General features: G+C 38.7%; 2 protein-coding genes across 3 annotated transcripts in view; one reads left to right on the top strand and one right to left on the bottom strand.

Moving 5' to 3' along the window:
- LOC105454561 (collagen alpha-2(IX) chain-like) overlaps nt 1-14,914 on the top strand; it is a 49,358-nt gene extending 34,444 nt beyond the window's left edge. Inside the window, exons 6-18 of the mRNA XM_011697237.1 lie at nt 93-290; nt 7,722-8,082; nt 8,644-9,041; nt 10,267-10,371; nt 12,048-12,303; nt 12,622-12,696; nt 12,840-12,934; nt 13,015-13,107; nt 13,183-13,305; nt 13,401-13,415; nt 13,641-13,835; nt 13,923-14,038; nt 14,617-14,914. Of these exons, the coding sequence (XP_011695539.1) occupies nt 93-290; nt 7,722-8,082; nt 8,644-9,041; nt 10,267-10,371; nt 12,048-12,303; nt 12,622-12,696; nt 12,840-12,934; nt 13,015-13,107; nt 13,183-13,305; nt 13,401-13,415; nt 13,641-13,835; nt 13,923-14,038; nt 14,617-14,914 (2,328 nt within the window). The remainder of the gene's footprint in view (nt 1-92; nt 291-7,721; nt 8,083-8,643; nt 9,042-10,266; nt 10,372-12,047; nt 12,304-12,621; nt 12,697-12,839; nt 12,935-13,014; nt 13,108-13,182; nt 13,306-13,400; nt 13,416-13,640; nt 13,836-13,922; nt 14,039-14,616) is intronic.
- A 5,644-nt stretch (nt 14,915-20,558) lies between these two features.
- On the bottom strand, nt 20,559-23,784 carry LOC105454553 (THO complex subunit 1). Of its 2 annotated transcripts, XM_011697228.1 has the most exons (9): nt 23,544-23,784; nt 22,747-23,439; nt 22,416-22,663; nt 22,242-22,268; nt 21,875-22,168; nt 21,645-21,794; nt 21,237-21,384; nt 20,897-21,133; nt 20,559-20,819 (listed from the first exon to the last, which is right to left on the bottom strand). In XM_011697228.1, exons 1-9 carry the CDS (start codon nt 23,577-23,579, stop codon nt 20,664-20,666), a joined length of 1,989 nt encoding a protein of 662 aa, XP_011695530.1. In that variant the 5' UTR covers nt 23,580-23,784; the 3' UTR covers nt 20,559-20,663. The 2 variants fall into 2 exon arrangements, with proteins under 2 accessions (XP_011695530.1, XP_011695531.1); XM_011697229.1 differs by lacking the exon at nt 22,242-22,268 and having other exon boundaries at nt 23,544-23,781.
- Between the last annotated feature and the right edge of the window lie 368 nt (nt 23,785-24,152).

The raw sequence follows: 24,152 nt of genomic DNA, 5'->3' as shown, positions 1-24,152 counted from the left end.
CCATATATTATCACTTTCAGCGCTTCCGTTCGCTGGATGGACAGTACCGTTGTGCATAATTGCATTATGCGTAATTAATGTCGCGATTTCAGGGTGCGGCAGGACCGCCAGGGGAAAGAGGACTGCAGGGTCCGTCCGGGGCGAAAGGTGACAAGGGTGATATTGGAATAGCGGGACCGGAAGGTCCTCAAGGTCAGAAGGGTGAGCCGGGTCGGGACGGAATACCCGGCGAAAAGGGTGCGCAAGGTCCGCCGGGGCCGCCCGGAAAAGGAGAATTTTCTAGCTATGACGTAAGTAGATTGCCACGCTTGAATATGATCTGTCATGCCGAGGCCGAAAGCCAAGTTAAAATATTTCCTCCGCGCCGCGGCCTCTCGCGCGCGGCTTGCATTCGCCATTTCTACTTATCCTCGCGGGATTTTCCTTACATTCGCTATATTTTCGCGGCGACGAGTCATATGAAACTTTCGCCGAGATTTTGTATTTAATTTCTATTATTGTTAACTGCCGTAATGGCCTAGCATGCTGTGTAACGGAAAAGGACGTTGACGACAGTGATTATATCTTTTATTCCCTTTATGCTTTATTCAAGAAATTGCATTCCTTCAACAAAATGTCTATGAATGACGCAACATTACATACGCAAGGTTTTTGTGAACCATTTAATAATACACCTACATTTGTGGAATAAGCAGCGGATGCCTATTGTGTGTGTGTGTGTGTGTGTGTCATTGTGATGGAATTAAAAATTTAATACATTCCATTATCGTCGAATGAAAAGCTGGGAGGAAAAGCGCGCGGGATGTTTGCCTAAATGGTTTCTGCTGGATGTAGCGCGGTGGACATGAAAACGGAAGGGAAACCGGACGAATGGAGGGGTAATGTTAACGCAAGAGATATGACATTGAGAAATTTGCTGGAGAAGAACATTTATTGTGTACGCGATTACTGGGGAGTAGCGGAAATTCAAGCGCGCCCGACCGTACGAAGTCGTCGCTATATAATAAGTAGATAAGTATCTCCATTCAAGAAATTTTCATTATCCCCGTATGAATCTAGCTCAGTCCGTATTATTCGCTATTTTCCCGAAAACGGACACCCGGGGAGCGCGGCAGCCGAGAAACTCGGTGGGAAATGGAGGGCCATATCTTCTCCCGCGGAATCGTCGAGCTATTATCAAAAGTATATGCTATTTAAACATCGCCATTCGACGCCATCCGCTGTACGTTAAGCTCTGTGTGTGTTGAGCAAATTATCTCGGTTAACCATTTTTTTTTCCTTCCTCGCACTTGTGGATTATCGTTACGTAAAAATTATCTAGATGGAATAATATTAATATTTGTTAAAATGAAAGGAAATTAAGGAGATAAGAGACTGATCTTTTTAAGTAAACTTTTCTCAAGGCAAAAATCTTGTACGACGAGAGTTGTTCGTGTTACGAACAATTCTGTCATTTCGGTTACTTATTTGAAGGAACAGTGCAATTGAAGTTTTAATACTACGAATTAAGTCGAAAAGCGAACGCGTTGTGGCACTTGTTGGCATCCCTTAGACTCTCGTCATTAAACACGAAAGACCGAAATTAGATTACAATATCAGAATTACGCAATCGGATGAAAGATATTTATGGCGTTAATCGTGTTTCGACGTTCCTACAGAGCGGAAGGCAATCCAATTTATATCTGGTTATTGAGACGGCGAGGTATTATTGCTATATTATCCATGCTATCGCGCGTTTCGAAGTGCATGAAAGTGCGCGCAAAGGTGTATTTCCGCCGGTTGTGCACGTTGCAGCGTACTTGCTCCCCGTGCAACCGCTTTTACGTGTAGCGAAACGACAACTACAGCGCGCGATCGTGTCCCCACTCGACCCCGACAAGAAATTCGTTGAATGGGAATAGAACGCGTATCGCCCCGCGGGGAATAAGAAACTGTGCACGTAATAACGGCCGAGCTGTAAGTCCGATCCTCGGCCTCCTCCCTTTTCTCGTTCGCGTTTCCCGTTGAGAGCAGTCCTCCTCTCTCTCTCTCTCTCTTCCTCGCTTTCTCTTTCTCTCTCTCTCTTTCCCTATTCCGTCGCGGTCCATTCTTAAAAACGCGACGAATCTCGCTCGGTTGTTTTTTTTTGCCGGCTACGAAAAATGGTCCCGAATCGCGCTGACAGGCTCGCGATATTAAACCGACGTACAGAGCGTGCAGCAATACATCTACATACATACGTGCGATATTAACGGCGCGGTAAAAGTTTCAGCGTTGGTATGAACGAGTGTAGTTTCGGGGGATGTGCTACACGGATATAACACGAAAAATTCCTGACCTCTTCTCACCATTTTCCCCGATAAACAAACTCGTTTCCCCGCCCGGCCTTGCGACCAAGTACATACAGTTGCAACATTTCCGACTTTCTCCGTGACGGTAACTACATTTCAAAGAGTATAAAAGAAAATTCGACCGATAACGGAAAAACAAGAAGACTATACAGTGCGTGCTAGAAACAGAAGAAATTAACTTTGTTGCTTTCATTACCGTATTTACTGCAAGCGTAATATTTAACAAAACAAAATGTAAATATATTGCCCGTAATATAAATAATTTCGTCATATTGATTTTATTCATCGCGCTGAAATAATACCTATATACTCTTTTCAGTTTTACTTCTCTCACCTCTTCGGTGTTCTATCACATTTGCGACGCCCCGATTACTTTTTTTTTCCCCCCCCAATGTTTTCGATTTTCTCGAACTTGCAATAACTCTTTGGGGCAAACATCGATTTTGGCAACGTCCGGATAGCGTCGCACGGAACAAGCCAAATCTACTTAAGATTGATATTCCACGCTGTCAAAGTCAGCGGTAGTGGTTCGATTCCTGAAACCGGTTTCTGGCCACGGGAGAGAAAAGAAATCTCCGCGCTGTCGCGGGAAACGTAACGATCCTGTCGCACCTCAAACCGTCAATTTACCCCCGGAGATGTGGTCGTTTTTCACCTTGTTCTCTTGTTACGCCGGCATTTCGCGCGCGCGCGCGACGCGGGGCGGCGGCAGCGGAAAGCGCAACGACGTCGCGCAGAAATATATATGGTATAGTGGTGAGCGCCGGACCGCACGTCACGCCGGCAGAGAACGCCGAGGGCATCATCGCCGCGCTATCGAAACGAATCGCGCCGCTTTATCAACGACACAAACCCCGTGACGCGGATGCACCCGCATATCGTTGAAAGATCGGCGACGATGCAATATTTATCCCGCCCTCATACCCGGCAACGAAGACGTAAAAAAAAAAATAAATGAAAGGGGGCAAAAAAGAGAGAGGGAGAATGCAGTGCCGCGCGGGTAACGGTTTTCTGTTTTCATGCCGGTGGGTGGCACGTTTCCAAATGTTACACCGCCGCGGAAAAAAAGGCCGCGCTGACCCAGCCCGCGGTAATTGTCGAGACGTCGTAGCGGAGGAAAAATCTCGTTACTCTCGGGGCTGAAAACGCGGAAAACATTGAGGGAGCTTCCCGCCGCCTGCAATCGTATACACGGGATATAATAATCCATTGTTGGATTATTGTATATTTGAATTTTACATTACGACAAATGAATCCGATAAATGCCATTAACGCAACATTATAATTCTTTGATTAAATTCTATCGCTTGCTACGAGCGTTAATTTGATCCATTTGATATCGTATGGCAGTTTATCGTATGGCAGTTTATCGTATGGCAGTTTATCGTATGGCAGTTTCAAATTTCATCAATCTTTATTGATATCAAAAATTACGAGATGAAAACATGTCGGTACAATGCTCTAAAAAAATAATACAATTTTACATTACGATTTCGATTTAAATAAATCTTACAAGGGAACCTCGCGAAGTGTCAAATTCTAATTTTAATGAAACTTGGTACACTTTGAGGTTACATAAATAAATGAATTTAGAAGTTATCAGTTGGTGCTAAAAAACGGTGTAAAGGAATGAATCCACCCCTTATATGTAAATTAATTCTTTTTTTCTTTCGTTATATCTTGAAAACTGTTCAAGATATTAAAAAATGTTGTATACAAAAGTTTTACAGTAAAATTGTCTTTATTCATTTACGTTAATAATATTTTCTTTAATAATTATATTTTAAAAATTATTTGAAAATAATCATTTAAAAAAAATTCAATTAACGTAAATAAATAGAGGTAATTTTACAGTAAAACTTTTGTATAAAACATTTTTTGATATTTTGAATAGTTTTCGAGATATAACGAAAGAACAAAAGAATTAATTTACATATAAGGGGTGGATTCATCCCTTTAAACTATTTTTTAGCACCAACTGATAATTTCTACATTCATCTATTTATGTGACCTCAAAGTGTACCAAGTTTCATTCAAATCAGAATTTGACACTTCGCGAGGTTCCCTTGTTGGAAATAAGTATTAGTATTTTTCCTTATTGAATGTAAAGTTATATATGGCGAAAATTTTAAATCTCACCATAGTTTGTGTAAGTTCTTTTTTATATAAAATGGAGGACGCTGCAGAAGAGAAAATGATTACTTTGTGAATTAGATTATAGTCTATCGTGCGCGCAGTATACCTATATATTCTCGCATTTGTGACTATGCAGCAATATCGATGATTCAAACAGCTAGAAAAGAGACATGCATCTTTACGATATAACGAAATGGTAAGCTCGCAGCTTTGCTTAGGAGCCAAGGAAAATCACAGTCTTCTGCAACTGTAATACAACGACCAATAGCTATATACCGGTCGGATATCCACGTCGTTGAATATAGGACAGTCTGAATAGAACTGCGCTGCTAATAGCTAATACCCCGTTAGCGCCGGATGCGCGTCATTGATAAAGATCCTCAAGAAGTAAACAGTTCACGACAGTGTTCAAAATATTACAATACTCCGCGATTGATGATATTCTAAAGTTGCTCGCATTTAATCTCTTTCCACGGCTCTCGAGAAAGGATTGAATTTATCCATCCTTAAATACACTTATCCACCTTAAATACACTTGTATCTCGTTCAATGAAAACTGAACGGTATGAAAAAGGTATAAATTAAAAATTGATCATATCACGTATGGCTACGTTCGACATATTCTAATTTCTCTCATGTTCTTTAATGATAGATTTCCTGCTTGATGTGAAATCGATTTTTATTCAATAAAGACGTTCAGGTTTATCTGCTTCAGTTTTTAAATTATTAAGAAACTAAAATAATAATATTTTAAAGGGAACTTGTAACGAATACATGTTATTAAATTATTTCAAATTAGCCGGAATGTTACTTGAAGATCTTTCTTAACAGCCATTAAAAATGTATTAGATTTATCTCGATAAGCAGTTACTTTTAACTTGAATAGCTACTTAATCGTATAATAGTTATATTTTAGTTTCGATCGATAGTATAGTTTCGCGTCAGTCCCATCGGGACTGACGCGCATTTAGAATTCCCTTTGGATTATTTCAATATCCAATATGTAATATTAAGCGTAAGAAATATTGTATATAAGTACAGATCGGTTCGATCTGCAAATAGCTCATCCGCGCTGCTTAATCAATCGCGGAGAGTCCAAATGCGGCGATTTAAAATACGAAATACGTATCCGGGCGAGAAGGCCTAAATACTGCACGGCAGGATCGGGGAGGCCGGTCTTGCCGTCTCGGGACAGTTCATGCAAAGACAGATACCTGGCCGCGCGCGCGCATACAGCAACGGTTATCTTACGTGACCCCGCCCGCCTCGCGCCCCGGTCCTTCTACGAATGTGCGAGAGCCCGATTTCCCCGGGGAATACAGAAACCAATTTCTAGGCTGCCTACTGCATGTGCCGGCTAGGTGTACGCCAGGTAGAGGAAGGAAGGAAGGCACGGAGAGACGCGGCGCGCGGGTGTGTTGCGTCCCGGAAACGTCATTGAAGACGGGTGCAATAATACTCGATTCAGATGTTCGCGCGCGTTTCGACGTGTGCGCGGCGCATGTGGCCGCCGATCGGTTACGGCAGATGTTTCCCCGTGCGAGAGCGATCGCGCGGACTGGAATTTGAATGAACAGAGAACCGGGTGGAGAAGAGAAAATTTCGGAAATTGTATTAAGGGTCCGGGGCCCGCGCCACGATGTATTACCGCCCGGCGAACTGCTTTAAAGTAGAAGCGGATTTATAGGTATGTGCTGTATATATACGCGCGGCGTAGAGAAGGGAGTAGAATTCAGTGCGAGTAAAGCATACCATTGAATTCCAACGGAAAGATACGTACGGGATGAACTGCCTAATTTTACGACTTGAATGGAGCGCGCGCGCGCGAGAGAGAGAGAGATATTTGGAAATTTCACTGCAAACAACACCCATTAAATATTAATTATATAAATGTGCAAATAGCAAACGCTGTAATGTGCATACACGATAGCAATGTGAAATATTAATAAACTGCGAAAAGCTTGTATTAATTGAATCAAATAGTGTCGTTACTTGTTAACATGTTTCCAAACAACGGAATCGTTGCGAAATAAGATGGATACGTAAATAATTCTCATAATTTTTTTTTACAAAGAGGAAGGAAACGATACGTATGACGATATAGAATATATAGAATATGGCTGAATATAAAATATGGAGAAGAAGCTGTATATATATCGCGGCTCTATCAATAGCCGAAGAAGTCTAAAAGTTTCAAACCGTACGCGAGAAGCTCTGAATGGGTATGACGAGCTATGAAACGAACGATGGCATTGATATATAGATATACAGAAATCGCAGCGACATGATTTATAGCGAAATGCCCGTGCTAATGCGAAAAAGAGAATAATCGTCTCAGAACGCAGGCGATAGGAAGAAAATATTGAAAAAAAAGAGCTTGAAAGTATTTCCTATACATCAACATATTTCGTTCGATTTAAAAAACTACTGAGTATCATGAATTATGAGTAATAATTGATCTTTTCTTCCGCAGAATTATTTTAAACGTGAAAAATCTATAAATAATCCAACATATTAATTTCTCTCTCTCTACCTTGATCAAATATATAAATTAACTTATTAATAACATGCATTAGCATAAATGTGCAATCTTTGAAACACTTAGATTTAAAATACATTTATCGCTTACAAATAATTATTTTTCAGTATATATGTATTCCTCTTTATATTGTCTATAAAATTAAACGCTAAAAAGCAAGCAAGAGAATTCTCCTTTTCCGTTATTTTCCGCATGCCTGAAAACTTACTTCGTCTTTGAAAGAATCCCAATTACGTAGTTGCGCGAATGGAGGAAATTCCCGTATTTAAGAATGAAATTCGCACTTACGATTCTAACGCGCGCGATTCGATCTACGGTAAAGCAATTTGCGAATCACGCGCCATCAACAATTGTTCGCGCAACAATTGTTCACCACTAACCAATGGCGATGCAAACGTATAGACGGCACAGTGTCAGGCCGGCCCGCAGGCTTTCAGTCTCGCAAACGTTATTCCAATGATTTAATGAGGAAATTTCGATTATTATGCGCATGCAGCCCAGTTGGAAACCTCGAAATATTTACAGAGTGAGTACGGACCGGAGCATTCTGATTACGTCGCAAATACCTTCTCCGATACTTGGAATTCCTTTTCCAAATCATAAAGATCCCAGTAAACAATTTATATGCATGGCAATTCGCGAAGCAGCTTCGCCAATTGCATGAAAAGTAATCTCTTATTTATTTTAATATTTGTTAAATATTTGTTCACCTACAGCCGGAAGGTATCACAATGAGACCAGGACTTCCAGGACAAAAGGGTGAGCCGGGCATTTCAGGAAACCCCGGTCCTAAAGGCGAGGCTGGAATACCCGGATCCAAAGGTATCAAAGGCGAGCCCGGGCACAAAGGTGCCAAGGGCGATCATGGAAAGGATGGTCCCAGAGGAATTCAGGGCTTTAAGGGCGAACCTGGCGCGCCCGGCGCACCTGGATTGCCCGGCGCGCCCGGCGAAAACGGTCGACCGGCGGAGAAGGGCGATAAGGGCGACACAGGACCTGAAGGAAAAGTTGGATCCCCAGGACCACCCGGTCCAGCTGGTGTGAGCGGCCCCGGTGGCATAAACGTGGGAGATCTAGGTGAGCAGATATGAGGATTTTTATTTAAACATATACCAATAACAAATTTATTAGTTACATTAGTCCAATATTTCTTCATTTATTCATTTATTTGGTAATTTTTGTTCTTGTGCGCAATGATATCTTTGCGAAATGATATCTTTTATATACAAATAAAAATTTACCCTAAATTTTTTCATTAACCATTCTATTAGTCTACACGATAATTATGATAAAAGTTTGATATTAATAAAACATTAAGTAAAATTAATTAAATAATAATATAATTGCGTCGCGAAAGCGCAATTCTATCATTTATTACTTATGTTTGTATTATTTTATCAATAATCATTTTTTGATGAACAAAATGAATACGTTCATAAATTTTTAAAGACTTTAAAAGGGGGAGCAGCGTAATAAAGTGGAAAGACGATTTCTCTTGATTTTCCCGATTATTTTGTACGATATCTAACTCAGTTAAAGATGGATTATATTAACTATCTTACAATGACGAAATTCAATATCTATCCCGTCAAGACGGAGGACAACGAGATATAACATTTGAAACGTTATTTAATCAAGGATTTGGCACAAAGGGGGATAAAGGTGATAGCGGAGCGCGCGGGTACAAGGGCGATAAGGGCACGAAGGGCGAGAAGGGCGATAAGGGTGACAGCGGGCCAGCCGGTATTCCCGGAATAAACGGTATTCAAGGACCTCAAGGAGATAAAGGCGAACCGGGTAAAGACGGAGTATCAGGATTACCCGGCATACCTGGCGCTAAAGGCGAGAGAGGTGAGAGAGGTCCTCCTGGAGCTACTACCGTCGCCAATTCCGGCGACTATATCACCATCAAAGGTGAGAAAGGCGCCGAAGGAAAACGTGGCAGGAGAGGACGACCTGGACCGCCTGGTCCCGTGGGCCCTCCCGGAAAACCAGGAGTTACGGGAGAAATCGGTCTACCAGGATGGATGGTACGTGTTTTGATTCGTTGTCTCACTTCACTGTTATAATAAAAATCAAAAAACACCTAATCAAATGACTAAATTAATAGATATAAATATAGAATAACAATAGTAATGTGAAGCAATACTAGATAATGTATAATAATGAAACAGTACTAATTAAAATAACATAATAATGCATAATATTATTAGCAATATTATTTATAGCAATACTATTGATATTCAATATCTATTGTTTGTAGAGCGTAATTATTGTAATTATTAATATTACGTTGGTATTCAATAGTATTGACAATACAGCAGTCGGACGTACATACGTCGGACAATTGTTCTATAATAATAACGTTAGCTTGAGATTCTAAGCCTATTCTAATTTCGTTTCTAAGCCACGTCATTTTTATCTTTTTCACAATGCCAACCGAAGAACATAAAGGTGAGCTTTTAATCAACCCGCATGAAACAACAATTAATCCCGTGCACAAGCGCTAAATGCAGCATCTTTTTAATTCCGTATAGGGGGTATTAATAATTTACGAACGCGCAGTTTTTCTTGCATCTTATTATAAGATTAAAAGCGAATTTTAGTCGTCGTAGTGACGCGAAGAAACGTTTATTAATCGTTTAAACCATATAGATATATAGATTGCTGCAGATACACGTTACATTTGTGTATCCAATTGAAAATCACCATGTTGATGAAAAAGTGTCCGTGCATGCGCGTTAACTGTCAAGTTTAGATTTGATTTAATTTGATTATGTCTATTTCTACCAACGTAGATTAACTTTAATCCAGGTTTAAGTTACTTTGTATCTTTTTCTACTTTTAAGAATTAGAAAAAGATAAAAAAGTAAATAAAACCGTGATTAAAGTTAATCTACATTGGTAGAAATGGACATTAGAGTCATATTTATGGTCGGAGTATTTAAAAGAGAGTAGTGCAGATAATTTCAGACAGAAAATGTAATAGTGATGAGAAATACGCGCTTTACACGGTTAACACCCATGCGCGGACACTTTCTCATCAATATGATGAGATTCAATTGGAGAGATAAGAATAATACTGTGGTGGAAAATAGGACATTAGCAATCTATATATATATATCTATGGTTTGGTTTAAACGCGTATCAAAATTATATCACTACGCGCGCCGCCGTGGCCGTCGGCCGTGTAACACCAACGAAATCCCTTGCGCTAATTAAAACGCAAACGAGCGATTCATCTGTCACTGTCCTCCGTAGGGTCGTCCTGGGACTCCTGGAATTCCGGGAAGTATCGGAGCAATGGGACCCAAGGGAGACAAGGGGGAACCTGGCGCACCGAGTCCTTACGGTGTTTCTGTCGGTGTAAGTATAACTTCCAGCTTCTTGTCGTGGTATCGCTCCTGTAAACTTCTCTCTCTCTCTCTCTCTTTCGCGCGTGCATGCTAACTTTACATATAAATCCAAGCGCCTACCAAAAGGCGAAAATCGAGAAGTCGAGCCGAACCCCTTTCTTCGGGTTCCACAGAATCTCCACGCGAATAAGTATAACCCCGTCAGTCGATCGTCCGCGAACGGCGAGAGCAAGAAACATTGCCTTTTGTTTTAAAGGAAAAAGGGAGGAGAGGGGAGGGGAGGAGAGGGGCTGGAAGAGGAGCGGAAATAAAAATAATGGCTTTCACCTCGCGCGCGGTTTCGGCCTGGCGCGGATTAAAGTGACGGGGCACATATATCCCTGTGAATAGGACGATACGGAAGTCTTTGAACAAACGGGCGGCGCGGCGCGAGTGATGGAAATTAATGCAAGAGTGCGCCTGGCGTGCGCCCCTTTTTTTTTTTTCGCGTCTTCGTCGCTGGATTTATTCGCGTTGCGCCGAACAGAAATTTTCTCCGCCGGAGTTTCGCGAGCTGTCACGGCCGACAACTGACAAATAACGCATGCTGATACGCGCGATAGCGCCTCACTTTGCTGCACGAGTCTGCATGTGTGTACAAGCGTATGTGTAACGTATTCACGACCAGACGTATACCGAATAACAATCCTTTTAAATATTACAACATCTAGCTATGAAGTATGTAAAGCAGACCAGCAATTGAGAAAGCTAAATGAGAAAGCAAAGACAGAGTATGTCACAAAAATAGTTTATACTGCAATATATCCAGAGCAATATTTTAGGACGTTGATTCTTTCATGAGTTTCTAATTGAGAATCTAATTCTTCCTTGAAATTTTCAGGAATTCCTTGTTTTGAAAAAGAGCTTTTCGTGAATTAAGATTTAAGGCTGTAAAACGGAGTTTTCGTTTTCCGATTAACTTAATTTTTAATATTTTTGGTGAAAATTTGCGAATTTCGTATTGAGATTTGAAGAAGTGTGGCAAGAAAATCGTTGAACGATTTCTAAAATATTTTTTGATACATTTGGAACATACTATCAGAATTTCTTATGACGAGCTATCAGCCGAGAGATCGTAGAGATCTCAGTGAATGCAATAAAAAGAAATCTCTCCCCCACGATGGAAATTCCATAAAAATACAAAGTACATAGACAACGATAAGAATCGCTCGAGATATCCATCATTTTTCTAAGGGCATAATACAACATTGATAACGACAAGGATAGATTATTCCTCGAGAAAGAGCGATCACAGCGCGAGCAACAGGAAATTCCGATATCGCCTTCCGACGATCGGAAAGGGATGCCTCTCTCGCGCCTAGCACGTAAAGTCGTCTCCGCTGAACTTTGAGCTGAAAAAGAACGCAACGAAGAAACGTCGACAGAAAGCCGACGTGATGCGCCTAACCGATCGTTGCATCTCATTCTTCGATGTTTCCGATAAATCAACCGCTCCTGTTTCTTGGCAATACTTTACTACTTATTGACTCCCTACAAATCTGTCTGCCTGTCTACCGAGGCGATGCGATGCGGCGATGAAAAAAAAGGGGGAGGGGGAATCGATAATCGCAGCTTCTGAATTACATCGACGCGTTTTCGCGAAAAACATCGTGACGATCTATTCACGCGTTAAAAATACGTTTCTAGATTAAAGGCGACAAAGGGGATGACGGTTTTCCTGGAATTCCTGGACAACCCGGAAGAGAAGGCCAAAGGGGACCTCCAGGACCTCCCGGACCTCCTGGAGCACCGTCTCAAGGAAAATATATTCCAGTTCCAGGACCTCCCGGTCCCCCCGGACCCCCCGGTCCGCCCGGCCTGTCTTTAATCGGGCAGAAAGGAGAACCCGGGATCGGTAGAAGTCACGTTTTCGGAGAAAGAGATTACTACCCCCCCAGGCAAGGTAAAGACATTAAGATATTAGAAAGTTGGCAGTTATTATAGTTTGATAATGGACTTGAGTGACGGAGCACTTCGACAATAAAAGAAAAATTATGAATCATAAATTTTGTGTCAGATTAAAAAGAAATTAATTTCAATTAAGAGACTTGACATCGTTACATTAATGCAATGTTTATAGTAACATTATAAATTAGCAATTACTTTCCTTAATAATAATTCTTTTAATTATATTATTCTAAGTGCCGCTTTCAAACGCACGCTTTATGCCTACCAATTATATTTATAACATAATTAAATTTCACACTCGCATACCCGCAAGGAGCCAGAAGTAGTCTGGACGAATTGAAAGCTCTACGTGAACTCAAGCAACTGAAAGAACTGAAAGAGCAATTAGGTAATAACTACAGTATGATATTAAAGCAAATATAGGCATCAGAATCGCCGTTCTTTCGAATGCTTTATAAAATATCGTCTATTAACTGCACATTAACATCGGCATTCTTACATTTTTAAACAACTTTGAAAATTGTTTTCAAGGTGTCGTTACCGCCGCTACAAGGGGACCTTTAGAAAGTACAACGAAAATTGTGCCAGGAGCTGTTACGTTCCAAAACACAGAAGCCATGACAAAAGTGAGATTCATTAACAACAACAGCTTTTTCATGCGCATATGCAGATCTATTTTTAACACTCTCGTTTTTGCGTTTTTCAGATGTCTAGTGTTAGTCCAGTCGGAACCCTGGCCTACATCATAGACGAACAAGCTTTACTAGTCAGAGTTAACAACGGATGGCAATATATCGCAGTTAGTACCAAAAGTTACAAAGAACATCATAATGTAATTAGTTAAAACCAAACTTTTTTTTAATCTATCCTTTAGCTCGGGTCACTTTTGCCTATCACAACGCCAGCACCACCGACGACATCGCCACCGCCGGCAAACCCTCCCTTCGAAGCATCCAACTTAATTAACCAGATACCCGTGAAAGCCGACGGAACAGGGGTAAGGCACTTAAACTCAGCTTTCGCATAAGGCACTTATTTGTCGAAATTAACCGTCTTAATATCGAATTTGCACTTCTTTTCCATGCTGCGCAGTGGTATCCGCGAATGGTGAGATTGTATCGTATTTAATCGAGACTTTTTCCGTCCATTCATTTACTATATAATATTTCGCAATTTTTTTTCTTTAGATTGCCGTGCATGAATATAATAAAAGGGAATATAGTTCTTTAATTAGAATTTTTATAAATTTAATTAAAAATTAATTAATCTTTTTAATTAAAAATGTGCACGCTATTATTACGATTGGAAGTATTGTTCAATTATGTTTTTCAGTTGAGGATGGCTGCGTTGAATGAGCCGTTCACCGGAGATATGCACGGTATACGAGGAGCAGACTACGCTTGCTATCGACAATCCAGGCGGGCAGGCTTGAAAGGTACCTTCCGCGCTTTCCTTAGCTCTCGAGTTCAAAACGTCGATAGCATCGTCAGATTAGGAGATAGAGATCTTCCTATAGTTAATATAAAGGTAATTGGGAATAATATCTAATTCTTTACCATGACGCTTTTTTTTGAAAATTAAATATTTTGCTGAGAGATAATCGGAAATTTTTAGGGTGACGTGCTGTTCAATTCTTGGAAAGAGATGTTCAACGGAAATGGGGCGTACTTCTCTCAGAATCCCAGAATCTACAGCTTCAATGGGAAGAACATCCTTACTGACTTCGCGTGGTAAGTATAAAGAAAAAATATATATAAAACGCGAAAGAAACTATATTTTACTGTACACTGTTAAATCTGTATAGTGTCAAATTTAACCTTATTTAAGTCGCCACTGCTCGTAATATGTAGTTATTTTTAACTAAAACAATAGAGTTAAATAATTTAAAACAGTTCAAATTTCACTCAAATTTGGGTTAAATGTCATTGTTTTATTTGAAAATAATTATATATTAAGCAAGAGCAGTGACGACTTAAATTGGATTAAATTTTACACTATAGATTTAACAGTATATAAGAGAAAATCTAACAATCCTCAAGTATAAATTGTATATTAAATTACTACTAATTTTGAAATGACAAATTAATTAAATGAATTTATGAACAATATTACTTATTATTACTCATTAATTTGAAAATGTATATACATATATTAATAAATAAATAAATATATATTATATATATATTTATTTAGTTATTTATTAATAAATATATAAAAAAATAAAATATATCGTCATATATATATGACGATATATTTTCTCTTCTCATTTTCTTAATATCGTGAAATTAACATTTTGTTTTGATTGCAGGCCTGAGAAAGTCGCGTGGCATGGCTCTCACAAACTCGGCGATCGTGCAATGGACACTTACTGCGACGCCTGGCACTCGAGCAGTTCGGATCGCTACGGACTAGGCTCGCCGTTGACCGGCGGTCGACTGTTAGAACAAGTACGATACTCGTGCGACAATAAATTCGCGCTGCTTTGCATCGAGGTGTCGAGCGAGCTGGTGAGGAGACGGCGGGGCGTCGACAATCGACCAGACGACAACATCGAGATGACGGAGAACGATTACATGGAGTACTTGGAAGAGCTCATGCAATACTGAATACTCTCGCTGCACCTCCGACCATCCGTTTCGCAACGCGAAAAATCGAGCCGTTATGTAAATAGGGAATGCAGATAGCGCGCGTGCTGCGTTTCTTCGCGTGACATATATAATAATATATATATATTATATATATACATAAAAGAAAAATCCCACGTTCGAGTAATTCATATCGATATACATATCGTGTGCGAACCAGCATCACGTCTCATCTTTCCGCGCGAGTTCCCCCGAGATCACGAGAAGCTATCCTCCGATTCCAAAGGTATAATTACTTATACTCTTTCGCCGCCGCGAGCCACTAGCCGTCATCCGCTTCAGTCGCGTCTCAGTTTTCTCTACTCTCGATCTTTCTTAAAAAGATAAAAAGAAGACTGATCGTCTAGACTACTCGTCAGTGTTTCGTCGTATTGCGTACTCTCGCACCGGGTATTTCCCTCCCTTTTATCAGTCGCTTTATACGAAAGCCCCGATCGCTCGTGGTCTATCGAGAAGGCTCTCTATCGCGATTCAACGTTCGTTAAACGTTTTCCCCTCGTCACGATAAACGTCCAAAAATACTTATGGATCGCCAAAGCGAGCGACGCGTAAAACAGCGAACAGTACGTGCTAGACTCGCTCGGGCCCGCGTTTATAGCGCACTTTAAATGCTAAAAGCGGCTCTGTCTAGTTTTATATCCCTTCGTCTCATCCTGTATTATAACACCTATTGGACGACGCTTACTCTCAGCCTACTCCTGAATTATTCAAAAGCCAGAAAATGCAGGCGAACGATTTTTGTAACTAGATCCGTACCGATAGCTTGTCATATCGCAAGAACGAAAGCTCTGAATACAAAATCGTGGTAATCTCAAAATTAAAATAAAAAAATTTTCGGAAGATAAAAAAAATTTGAGATTTAATCGTTTCTATTTTTTTCTCATTTTACTTCTGGTTTTTCTTTTTTGTAACGTAGATAGTTTATATTGGAAGACACACATTTTTCAAGATAGAACATATATATATTGTTTCAATTACGTTTCTTAAAAAAAAAGCATAATTTCAGATGAGTTTTCATAGACTTATTTGATATAAAATGGAAAACTCTATAAATTTTTATCTTTGTGTAACATTTTTCTGAATCAAACAAACTTAATTTTGACATTTTTGGATTTTGGTACAATTCGAAATTCAAATCCTCAATTACTTGCCTAAATTCTCCTCGTTTCTAACCATCTAATTTGTAATACAAAGGTGTACTTATGCGAATCTTCAAGTAGTTGAAACCTAGATACGTTCGGCACTGCCGAATATACTATTAAGTGCGCTACGAATGCGGGCTGTACCGTTTAGGGAAGTAATTACCTAACACTGCCCTAAATAAATCGAAAATGAAGTTCGTATCCGCGATCAAGTTGCATTTACATTTTAGCTGATACATATTGACAATGAGTGTGTATGTTAGACGTAAGAGGCACATCGATTAAGGAGTTTCAGACGACGAGTCGCTCGGCTCACTGTCGAAGATTTATGCTCCGTGTATCTTGCGAGTCATCCAGAAAGAAAATGTACTTTAAATCGTACATCAGTCGCTTTAAGAATAGTTGATAACGCGATCGATTCTTCTGAATCTTTGAAGAGATTATCATTGAGATTTTCGCAAAAATTTTCGAGAATTTTTGCGAAAAAAAAAAAACTAGAAATTAATTGTTAACAAAAGAATGAAAAACAAGCTTATATTCTTAATCATATTAAAATTTCTTTCTGCACTTGTTTGAATATTTCTTTTTTTTTTTTTTTAATTAATTTCATTTTTGATTGACGGCTTTAATATTATCGCGTATAAAACGCAGCAAAAATGCATCGACATGTATATTATACTTCTAATTTCTGTATCTAATATGTATGACACAACTAATTTTTAATACATACGATACGTAATGTCATCAAGCCTAAATACACACACACACATACATGTGAATGAGTAATGTTCATCAAAGTGCTGCCACGAAATATGTACAATAATTTACATACACGTCTCTCTTATTTATTTACAATTTTTTTCTCTCTCAGTCTCGTAGGGTTTATGTTTCTGGTTCTTGGATTACACCGAGCATAAATCAGATCTAAGTCAATGTCTATAACTCTCGAAGATATACCGTTAACATTAACATAATTTATTACAGTTATGTAGAGATTGATCGTGAAACCATATCATATGTATATTTAGGTTGTCAGCAAGCTTGTTGGCGAATATTTCCTAGGTACATACATAAACTTTTTTAATTATCAATAGTAATTCGTGACATATACAGGAACGTACAATCGATTGTCCTTCGATATAGTTTGCACCGAAAATGTTTCATTTCCAAATTTTGTATTATTTGTACACTTTATTATTGTCTTTCTAAATAAAAGATGAAAAGGAGTTTTCTCGAGTCTACATCTCTTCCCTTTTTGTATAATAACATATAAAATAACATGTAAAATAACATATAAAAACAATGCACATATAAATAGATTTGTGCATTATTATTTTATGTGGTACAATTAATAAATAATTGAATTATGAAATTTTCAAATGAAAATAAAGAATCTTTAATATCTATTAATATCTGTCAATGAGAAATAGAATATATTTTACTATGTCAAATCGATAGAAATTAAAAATATGATTTATATTATTTTATATTTAATTCAATACCAAATTATAAACATAAGATAATGTTCACCGATTCGAAAGGAGATTTTTATAAGTATCTATTCAACTTGTGTTATATCTGTATATTAATTGATATGCAGAATAAAAAGTTAAATCAAATATTATATATATATATATATATATATATATATAATATAAAAGAAAATTTAATTTTAATAATTACTTTAATTTTAGAAAATAGGTATCTATTTCTCTCAGTCATCAACTTTCAAATATTTTGCATTAATGACACATGTAAATACGGGTACCTTCTATAAAAAAAGAGGTTTCTTACTTTGAGTCCTCACAGAGAGCCGCGGAAGGCTGTTGATTGCGCCAATGTCCCATCTCATCTCAAAGGACTTCCAGGTCGCCGCAAATGTACATAACTCGTGTGCAGATTCGTGATCGAGCGACGAACCGGAAATTTCCGCACTGTATACCATCTCCGCGCGCGATTAAGACGGAATCAATCTCGCCGCGATTACGTTACGACAGTTCACACAATCGCGTACAGTCGCGACTTATTCCATTAATTTCCCGTTTTCGTTTGCATACGAACCGATACTTTTAGTCCGTGTCAGTTTGAGAGAAATCACGACACTAGCGAATTTTTTTATTAAATGCAATAGACGCGTAAATTGTAAAATTGCTCCTAGAAATCTCAAAACTAAAATATGCTACTAATTGCATTTACTGATTGTAAAACGACATTTTGTTGATTCTTTTTCACTCTTGGCACTAGATGCATATTTTTAGACGATACTTTTTTCTCAATAATACATAAAAACATAAATTTCACGTAATACAAATCGGTAATGTTAAATCAGACGAAGTGATGTGGTATATCCATGATTCTCATAACAGCGACCACATTAATTACGGCATTAATTATTTTTTAAAAATAAATTAAAGGAAAGGCCTCTACTTTAATATATATATTTTTTAATAATTCTGTTACATCATCAATTATATTATAAATGTCTAATATAAAAAAACAAGAAAAGATTTTCAATTAATTCATGCACGTAATTTCGTAAAAATAATAGTCACGACATTAATTACAGCGATATATCTTTTAGTGTATAAAAAATTAGAAACGGAGATTGTGACTAATCAGAAAATTATCGCGAGTATGGCTGATTACTATCCCACATTTTAATAAACTTACTCATACAATTCTACAAAGATAACGATTGTAACAACCATAGCGATTTTGACTTTTTAAATTTAAGAAAAAAAAATACAACCAGTGATTGCGCTTAATAAAAAAATAATCCTGATTATTATCAATGACTCATCTTATTATTATCCATTTTAATTAATTTACACATGTAATGTCTGAACAATTCATATTTACAAGTAACACTACGGTCGCACGGAATTTATTTGAAGAATTCTCGTACGGAATTACGTCGAAGCCGTCGAAGAAATACATTCTATACATTACCGACCGATATACATTTTATCCAGAAATGTGCTACAATCGCGGGGAATCTGCTTGACCGGCTACATCGGAATACCGCATGTTTACTCCCGACAGACATGATCATACCGGTACGCGACATAACCGCGAGCGACGAACCGGATTGCGGACATACCACATCTAACGGAGGGACAACGTTAGTCCTCGATTCTCTCAAAGAGACGTACGGATCATTTGCGATCCGCGGCATCGGAATCTAGCTGCGAAAATCATCGCGGCGAAACCGCGCGGCCGGCGTTTTGAAGCCACAACACGGCGCGTCGGCGCAGCGTCGATTTACGATCGGCGAAACGGCGTCGATCGCGAATGCGCGCGGTAACCGATACATTTCGGCGATCGCCTGTCACCTCGAGCGATAATTCCCATCAAAATTCACACCCGTCGCGCACTTTCGACTGGCAAAATTCGCGATTAATCACGGAGCGACGCGCTCCCCGCGTTCCGAACTGTCGCGCTGCCGAGACTGTCATGGCGAACTGGCGAGTGGCGACGCGTTAGTCTGCGCGCGCATTCCGTTTTATGCATGATTCACATGGTGAAAACGAACGCATAATGATAGATGACATTTTGATATTAATGTTAGCAGACTGCTAGCAGTTTGTAGCAAAATAGATGAAACGTTAAATAAAATGACACTCAAAGTATATTTGTATTAAATATTTTAAACATATTATATCGATTAAACTAATTGACGTTATCTGACATGAAAACCGATAAAATGGCTTGGTTAAAATGATCGCTAAATAGAATATTATATCTTGAGCTTACATTTAAAACAGCTTATACAGAATTTTAAAACTGTCACAAATTTGTTCTGTTAAAAAAAATTTTTACATTCTTTTATCATCCCTTATCTTTATTTTACTTACAACGTTTACTTATACAATAACTTTTTGAAATTTGAATTTATGGTTTTTAATTAATGAAAGGAACGGAACATTTTTTAGACCAAAGAAATTTAAAATTGATTCAACAAGGGATCTTTTACACTAATTGTATTTTACCCATGTATGCATGGGAGAGCAGGCACACTACCATGTATGCCACGGCCCCCACACTATAGATCTAATTTTATTTATGGAAAAATATATATAAAATATTTGCAATTCGGAACTGAATATAAAAAGTTCATTTCACAACGATCTTGCCTTTTGTGGCGCCTCTTGTATATACATATATCAATATTACTCATTCGACGCAAAATATAACACTACATTCGCAACATCTGCACTTTAATTTGAAGACAATTGTCTTAATATAAAGGCAGTAGTAAAAAAATATTTGCTTTTCATCTTGATTTAACGCTATTGCTTTTCTCGATTAAATTTAGAATATATAATTTATAATATATAAATTAAATTTTAAGCTAAATTTAGAATATATAAATTTAGAATATATGTACATAAAATCGAAATTGAATTAGTAAAATAGTTGGGAGTTTAATGGTTTCAATTGTCTTTAAACTTAGAACGCATGAATGATGAGAAGATTGAAAACTTTATTACAAATAATAAAATATAGTACAGTTTTGTATGCATTTGATCGGAATAATTATGTAATTTTTACTCAATAAATTAGAGTTTTTAAGATTTTATTACCGCTAATGCCTCTGTGTATTTTAAACCTTCTAAAATATAAACTAAATTCTCGACCGATGCATCCTCGTCCTCTTCCGCCCATATCTCAAGCATTGTCTTGCATTGTTCATATGGCGTTGCTTTGCTTTGGAAGAAAGCAATCTGGAATACGTATCATGTATTAAAATCTCACGAATAATGTTAGTGTTATGATAAGAAATGCTTGATATTTTATATACCTCTTCATTTGTATAACCAAATTTCGTCGCTAATTTTTTCCAGTCATTTTTCAGGCTTTCCGATAATTTTGCCACCATTTCCGGTGTAACTTTGTTCAACTTTCTGGCTTTAAGGTCAGCGCTTTCAGCGTCAACTTGCTCACTTTCCTGTTTCAATACATCTTCGTTGAATTCTTGATCGGTCGATTCCGACGGCGGCGTCTCCTCGGTTTCCAACTTTGCATCAGACTGTGTCTGCTACAATAAAAAAATATTTAAAAAATGACTAAGATTAAATAACGGTATTGAAATAAATTAAGCCTGTCCGTAAAAAAAAAAATAATGAACATTAGATACTCACTGGACGATCCTTGGCAATTTTCTTAATCATCGTCTCAAGATACTCAGGTAATTTGTTTATAGGATAATTGCCGTGAACAAAAAAATGTGGGCTCCGCCTTGCTAACAGTCTTAATGCTCTCCAACCAAAGTTGCCATCGTTCACCTTCCTATAAATGCAAAACTATTTTTAATAATCACACGAGATGACGCATATGTATATAAGAACGCTCGACTTTGTCAACGGATCTCGGGTTCAATTTCGATTCTTATTTTGTGTATTGCCTCAATTTATAAGAGATTAATTGGAGAATTGAAAGTTGTGTGTAAAGGAGGAATACGAGATGAATTGTGTAATCCATTTCAAGCACAATAAACCAACATGTTCATAATCACAAGGAAAACAGATATCACAATTGATAACACTTACTTATATTTATCATCGACCATTGCAGCAGGATCCAATTCCATTATGGCGTCTTCAAAATACGTTTCCAAGGACGGAAGGAAATCTCTCTCTTTAGATTTGCATGCCTCGAGATTGTTCGGACATAAATTCCATAATTTAGTGAGTTCTGGGCTATTAAAGAATAACGTAAATTTAATTATTCAGTCTCACGCAAATGTTAATTCATTTCCTTGTATTTAAAGGATATTTACTTTCCCATGTGATATTTGCCAATCGTTTGCGCATCTCTAATCATATCACCGATACGTCGTCTCAGTCTCCTCGGTTTTCGCGGCTCCTCGTCACCGACATCCGACGCCGGTCGTTTGAACGGCGGGCAACCCTCATTCTTCCATGCATTCCAGTGCTCCTCGCGTTTCAAGATGTTCTTCACGGTCTCGGCAAACGTGGCACCGTCGGGCGGTGTTTCGGTCAGTAATGTATAGACTTGTTCGGTAGTGGTCCTCACCCATTCCACTTGGTCCGGCTTGAGTTCGTGCGTCTCACTTAAAAGTGATAAACATCATAGTGATTCGATTACGTACACATCACGAGACGTTTAATTTAAGGAAAGCAGACCTTGTCTCATAGCCACTGGCAAGGAAGCTTTGAAAAACAAACATTTTTATGACTATTCAGAGGCATTTCCACTAATTGCCGAATAATTTGTTAAATTCGAGAACGTACAAGGCTTGTGAGTCTTCACTATGAAACTATATTCATCGTATTGCATTAGCAGTGGGGAATACTTACGCCTTGAATTTTACAGTGCTATTCAGATACTGGAAAAGAATGAGAAATTGCAGCAATACATATCGTCTGAAATTGGAGTCCGACAGCTGCAGCTCCAATAACTTTTGATTGGTCAAATATTTTGCAAAATAATGCGTCTCTTTATGGGAGCCTTCCATAGAAGTGTCCATCTTCATGCATGTCGTGGGGTAACTGCGCTGCTCCTCCAATTTGAACGAAGCAAACGCTGACAGCACATTAGACGCATGCTACAAAAGATTAACACTTTTTTTTGTAGATCTATAAAAGTAAGTAATCGCACCACTGTTTTAAAGAAAATATACAAACTCACAGCTGAAAAGACCTTCCAGTGCATTTTATTGTAACACTGATTCGGATTTCTGAAAAAGTCTTGCAGAGCCCAGAACTTTCTGTACAAATTATAATCAATTGGTATCTTGCTCTCCGACTTGTCGTCGTCTTTGGTTATCTGCTCCAGGTCGTCCTCCTCCGCTTTCTCCACGCCGAACTCGGTGTGATTCTCCAGATTGAACTCGCTAACGATATTCAGGCCAGATCTCTCGGAGAACGGAAAGAACTTGGCGAGGAACAGCAGTATCCTGCCGCAAAAGACCGTCTGCTGCGAACGCGACAACCTCCTCAGCAAATCGTTGCACATTCGTAATAAATTATTCTTGCAGGCAGTGAAGAAGAGATCTTCCTTCCACACGGTGACGTTGTTCTCCACGAAGGTGAACAGCTGCTCGCATCTGTCCAGCGTCATCGAATCGAAGATGTCGCCCAGCAGCATCACCGGCATACTCGCCGTCGCGAGGTCCTTCCTGCAGAGCTCTATACAGAACGTGATGTACGACTCGAGGGCGCGCACGTTACCCGATGCATTTTCCGTCAGTACCACCAGCAGGGTGTCCCGGAGCGCCTGATCGATCGCCGCTTTCCTGTCGCTGTCATTCGCACAACGCTCGACGCACTTCTTTTGGAACAACGCGACGTCCGACAGCTTGAAATGCTGCTGCAAATAATCCTGAGGGAGGAAGGAGAAATAAGACGTTTTTGTAAACGTAACGTGAAGTCTCAAACGAGAATTTTCCAATGAAAAGCAATACTTATTCCAAATATTATACTTACGCTGTAGTCTTTCCTCAACACTTCGAACATCGCCATGGTTTTCTACAGTTTTCTACAGCTGTGCTATCATAAATTCTCTATTGTTTTTATAGAAAATTACTTCCACTTATTCTATTTTAAACATTCTCGTGTTTTCCAAGCAATGTGCGATTAGGTTAGGTTACTGACAACTCTCACCGCTCTCCCAACACAGATTAGCCAAGCTCCCAACACTCAGAAACATCACGCATGAATACATGATACGTATGGAATATCCCACCACGCCGCGAGATGTCGCTACTTACATAAACGCAGTGACAGAGACTATGGGCAGAGAGAAGCGTGAGAGAGGCCACGCTGGCTTTTTGGATGGGACCAGCGATTTCCCCCGTACACTAGCGACCCACGTCCACGTTTTCAAAAAAGGAACTACGTACCAAGTACGTCTATCTTATAACTTTGTCGATTAAATCATAGTTAGAACGTGGTTCGTGTCCGTGCTAATCGTGTATTATACATATATGCCACATTTTTCTTTCTTTTTCGTTTTTCTTTTTCTTTCTATTTCACGCAAAACTTCATATTACATAAATTAATTATATATATATATATTTTTTTAAAGTAAAGACT

The sequence above is a fragment of the Wasmannia auropunctata genome, unplaced genomic scaffold (genome assembly GCF_000956235.1).
Source record: "Wasmannia auropunctata unplaced genomic scaffold, wasmannia.A_1.0 LD335983.1, whole genome shotgun sequence".
Taxonomy (NCBI): Eukaryota; Metazoa; Arthropoda; class Insecta; order Hymenoptera; family Formicidae; genus Wasmannia; species Wasmannia auropunctata.
The sequence above is the reverse complement of the archived record's forward strand: the minus strand, read 5'-3'. Positions and strand labels throughout refer to the sequence as shown.